The 5578-nt window shown below is 41.7% G+C and overlaps 1 protein-coding gene across 1 annotated transcript; it reads right to left on the bottom strand.

Annotated features, from left to right (window-relative positions):
• Positions 1-49: 49 nt before the first annotated feature.
• LOC121940479 (kalirin-like) lies at positions 50-5536 on the bottom strand (the record flags this gene model as incomplete). The annotated part of the gene is made up of 8 exons (XM_042483251.1): positions 50-211; positions 353-412; positions 2218-2320; positions 3032-3186; positions 3258-3359; positions 4005-4195; positions 5033-5144; positions 5455-5536. Coding segments are annotated over 8 exons (967 nt in total), but the record flags the coding sequence as incomplete, so codon positions are not given.
• Positions 5537-5578: the final 42 nt, after the last annotated feature.

The following is a 5578-nucleotide window of genomic DNA, read 5'->3' as shown; positions in this document are numbered from 1 at the left end:
CTGTAGGTGTGTTTGATTCTTTTACCTGTAGGTGTGTTTGATTCTTTACCTGTTGGGGCGTTTGATCTGTCGTCCTGGCCAGACACCACCCGGGCCGTTCGGCTGAGCGCTCCACCAGCTCCACAGTCTGTCCACAGCGGACGCTGAGCTCTCCTGGTCCCCCGGAGGAGAAATCCAATAACACCACCACTAACTCGCAGCCTCCGGACAGCTGAGGGGACACACAGAGACAGACATGCGGGACAATCAGACAGGTAGGACAGAGTATTTAAAGGGATAGAGGTGTGTGTCCTGTGGTAACATCATCTGCTGCAGCTGTCTGGGTGTGGACATTAAAACATATGTCCTCCACCCGTCCAATCACAGCAGGACACGCTGAGCTCTGATTGGCTGAGGAGCACGTGTCCTCCAGCTGTTAGAGAAAACAAACAGACTCAGCGTGTCCACTGGGAATAATGGGGTGTTACCGTCCAAACTGAAGACAGCTGTGAGACAAACACATGCAGGACAAATCCTCCCAACACTCACACACACACACACACACACACACACACAAATACTACAGTTTATAGTTTATACAGTATACAAGAGTGTACTTGTACTGCATCATGAATGTACGGAGGACGATTTGTGTCAATATAACAAGTGTTAACAATATGTGTGTATATGTGCAGAGCGGGGACACTCAACATACTCAGCGTGGAGTTTACCAGATGTGACAACGCTTTCAGGATTTTAGGACATTTCTAGGATTTTAGGATGTTTTTAGGACATTTCTAGGATTTTAAGACTTTTTAAAGGTCTCAGGCCATTTATAGGATTTCAGGAAAGATCTAGGATTTTAGGACATTTCTTGAATTTTAGGACATTTCTATTGCCACGTTTCGGGTCGTACGCCGTCCCTCAGTTTCAGCGATTAACCAACAGGAAGCAACATTGTTGCTGGCTTTGCAGAACTGCTCTGGAATATATTTTAAGAAATCACTAATTTAACTTTTAAAACTTTAGTTTGTTTTCCAGATGTTACGAATAAAAACAGTCGATCTGCTCGGAGTCAAGAACTAACGCTGCCTTCAGGCGCTCATCAGAAATATCGTGTACACGAGTTACGAGCTCACGGTCGGCCCTCCAAAATCCCGAGTGTGAAACTGTGAAATTTGGACAGCTCAGTGACTTTTAATAGCGTCACAGTTCAGTATCTGCGTCTGTTAGCAGCATTAGTCCATTCGTAAGTTTACTCAAACAACTCTCAGAGGTCAAAGGTCAGCTGAACCTCAGCGCAGGAAAAACAAATTAAACGTACCTGAAGAGCCCTGCAGAAAGAGTTTTATTGTCCCAATAAAACCCCTAAAATATGCGTAAAATATCCCTCTACAAAAACAAAATAATAAAAAAACACCAAAAAGACAAAAAATATCCACGAGAAAAAAAAAGAAAAACACAAAAATATGTCCCAATAAACCACCAAAGACATGAGTAAAATACCCCTATAATCCACAAAATTATATTAATTTTTAAAACAAATCAATATAACACCCACCAAACGAGACAAGAACTATCCACAAAATCAAAACAGAAAAATGATCATGTCCCCATAATCGAATTGTTTCGTTTTGTTTTTAATGTGCCAATAAACCACCAAAAATACGGGTAAAATATCCCAATAATCCACACAAAAAAATCCACATAAAACCCACCAAAAAAGACAAAAAATATCCACTTCAGCAAAAAACAAAAAACAAAAAAGTGTCCCCATAAACCTCTTTTTTAAAAAATGTTCCAATAAACCACAAAAAAACAGGCAAAATGTCCAAATAAACCACAACAAAATTAGCAAAATATTTCCATATTAGCCACAAAAAATACAAGCAACTACACTATTGAAAAATTATTCAAATATTCCCTTAAACCACAAAAAAAGAAAAAAAGGTTTCCTTGTTAACCACCGAAAATTATGAACAAGAAAACCTGAAGTTAATGTCCCCATAAAGCCCAAAAAGCTGCAGAGAGCAGCTGAACAAACGAACGTACCTGAGGAGCCGAGAACAACGACGTCTGCTAGAAAACAGAAAACTGAAGAGAGGAAACTCCCCGAATCTCTGACAGCCGGCCAGCTGCTGCAGTGAGGTCATCACACTGAGGGACACACCCCTCTGAGGACACACTGTGTCTGTGTGTCTCTGCGTGTCTCTGCGTGTGTGTGTGTGTGTGTGTTACCTTGTCGCTGTCAGCCGTGTTCTGAGACGTTCGGGAGGCGATGGAGACGGTGTCCGGCTGACTGCTGGCATCACCCAGACTGTCTGCGTCCTCGCTCGTCTCCCTGAGACACACAGACAGACAGAGACATTGATGAAAATATAATGTGGCCAAAAGTATGTGGACAGCTTTATTTTGCTTTTATTTTATTTTTTTAGTTTGTTTCAAAAAACAGTCTCTTTATTTTTACCCTGAAAACACTTTTTTAAAAATACTCCTCAATCTAAAAGCCCTTAATTTGGAAAGAAAGTAGATTTTAACCCTTTATTTCTTTCAAAAACATGGGAAAGAGGCAATTAAAGAAGAAGTGACCCAAAAATTAGCAAGAACACAGTATTAAAAAAAACAACAAAAATCTGAAAATTAGTTTTTAAAAAAATTGTGAAAATGACAAAAGTGCTTAAAGCATGATTTTAAAGTGTAATAATAAATAAAGTGTTTCATTAGCTTCTTTTCTCTCTTCCCCCTGTAGAAAGTGTAGCGAGTAGATTTATCCGTCGTTTTTGAACAAAGGTTAAGGATGACGTTTGTCTCTGATCACTTTGTTACATTAAGTGTGTGATTATTGATCAGAAATCAGCCACAGTGACAAAACATCACTGAATGTGTGTGTGTGTGTGTGTGTGTGTGTATCTGCTGGTGTTAAACGCGCTGATTTCTGAATGAGGTTTGGTCTGCTGGGGCTCAGAGGACAGACTGTCCCGGCCCTCGGCTCAGAGGTCAAAGGTCAGGTTGAATTTGGCGTGGGGAATGTGGCACGGCGGTGTGAGCTGACCTGCGGCTGATGCTGCGCTGACGGCCCAGCGTGGGGTTAGGCGTCTTGGGGAGGGGGATGGGCTCCCGCAGCGCCCCCCGCAAGTGGCCCCGCCTCTCCTGGATCACCTGTCGGATGCTGCGGACCCACTCCTGCTTCAGCTCCAGGGAGGACGCCTGAGAGGACACAGAGGACACACTATAGACACTGTCAAACGGCCGTTAAACGTCTCCGCGAGTGCTCGTACCTTCAGGACCGTCTTGTTGTCGGACGTCGGCGTTCGTCCGACCCACAGAGCGAACTTACAGGGGTCGCCCTCGATGTGCTCCGTCACCCCGAGCTCCGACGTCTGACAGAGAGACAGACGGCAGGTTAATCTGTCCTCTGTGTGGACGTTCAACAGGATTCTGAGGACGTTTTTGCACATCATGAAGCGCTGTGTCCCCGTAAACCAGGTTCACAGTGACTAACAGTAAATTAGAGACTTAGTCTTCATGTAGCTTCAGCGGTAAAAACACGGACTCATTCTGATCTAAATCTGCAGCCTAAACGTCCTGATCAATAAGCAGAATAAAACAGAGTCTATATGGACTCTCCTGCATGGACAGTAAACACCACGTCTGTGTGCAAAAATGTCCCCATGAACCACAAGAAAATTAACATTTCCCGGCAAACAAAAGAAATTAAAGGAAAGGGTCCCCAAAAGCAACAAAACATCTCAATAACCCCTCCAAAAATACGAGAAAAATATCCCTATAAACCACCGAAAAATAAAAAAAATTAACATTTTTAAATTTTTTTTAATATTTTTAAAATGTCCACATAAACCATAACAAAACAAAACCCTATGACAAAAACACAAAAAATTAACAAAATTTCCCAATAAACCTTAAAAACAGCCCAGAATTGATGTTAAATTTAATTCCAAACTGTAAAATTTGGAAACTTTAAATCGTTCAAAGCCATTTTTTGTGTTTATGTTGTTGCTGTTTACCCTGAGTCTGCTCTTGTAGAGATATTTGGTTCGTCCGGAAGAGTCTTTGATCTCTTTGCTGAAGATGAGTGACAGCTCAAACAGGAAGAGGTGTCGGTCCCGCCCCTTCCTGATCAGAGATTTGGGCTCCCAGACCAGGAAGGAGTCCTGCAGGAGGAGCTCGCCCTGAACCTCCAGACCCTCCTCCAGACCTGCCGGGACCACACAGAGCGGGGTTAACGTCAACGACAACGGTAAGACCCTCAGAATTATCTTTGAATGTTACAGATTTTATTCTGAAGAGCACCTAAAGCTTCACGAAGTTCCTAAGTTAGTCTGTGTCCTACAAATTAAAAGACCTGTAGCTGCTTCACAGTAAAAGACCCAGATCAATTTCAAAATAAGAGTACCGTATCCGCTACAAAGTAGAAAGAATTAATTAATTTCATTGTAAAAGACCTGTCATTTTCAAAGTAAAAGATCTGTATTAATTTCAGTATTTTTTATAAGTTCATACAAGTATTTTAATTCAAATTACTGCAGGTCTTTTAATTTGAAGTTGATATAGGTCTTTTATTTTAAATTTTTTAAAAAGGTCTTGAATTGTGAAGTTACCACTTGGATCATTTTCAAAGTAAAAGACCTTTGTAAAACCTTCAAAATAAAAGACCTGTCAACTTCAAAGTACTTTTTAAGTTGATACAGGTCTTTTACTTTGAAGTTGGTACAGGTCCTGATCCACCTGGATCACTTTCAAAGTAAAGCCCTGCAACCACTTCACAATAACAGACCTGTGTAAAATTCTAAATAAAAGTTAATACAAGTCTTTTATTTTGAATTTGACATCTGTATGAATTTCAAAATAAAGGATCGACCTTTTACTTTGAAACAGACACAGGTATTTTACTTTGAAATTGATGTCATTCTTTTATCGTGAACTTTACACTTGTATCAATTTCACAATAAAAGACATGCTGCTTCAGACTTTTATTTTGGAGCAGTACCATCCCATAATAACACCCCGGTGTGAAGGTTAACCTGCGTGTTACCTTCCAGCATGCTGACGTGCATGGCGTCGTTGGCTCTCTTAGGGACGCTCAGCATCACGTCCAGGCCTTCCTTTATCTCGCCTTTCCCCTCCTCGCAGCACGCCAACAGCTCCTGCACACAAACACACACACACACACACACACAGACGCACGCACACACATACACATACAGAGACACACAGACACACAGACACACACACACACACACACACACACACACAGAGAGATACACAGACACACACACACACACATTTGTGAGGGCACATTGTGGGTCGATTTTTTGTTTTGCTGTTGAAGCATTTTCTGCAGTTTCATTGATTTCAAATCAATTTCCCCAAAAACCAGATTTTTCTGAGTTTTTTGGCAGAAAATATCGATGATGTCGAGCACAGACACGTCAGAAACGTGATAAAAGTGTTCACCTTCAGCAGCAGCTGGTATTTGGTGATCCTCTGGACGGGTTTGATGAGCGCTGAGGAGATGGAGTTAGCCAGACCGTGTCTCCTCTGCACCTCCTGCACACACACACACACACACACACACACA

This window comes from Plectropomus leopardus, unplaced genomic scaffold (assembly GCF_008729295.1).
Source record: "Plectropomus leopardus isolate mb unplaced genomic scaffold, YSFRI_Pleo_2.0 unplaced_scaffold8811, whole genome shotgun sequence".
Taxonomy (NCBI): Eukaryota; Metazoa; Chordata; class Actinopteri; order Perciformes; family Serranidae; genus Plectropomus; species Plectropomus leopardus.
This window is presented reverse-complemented; position numbering and strand designations above follow the sequence as displayed.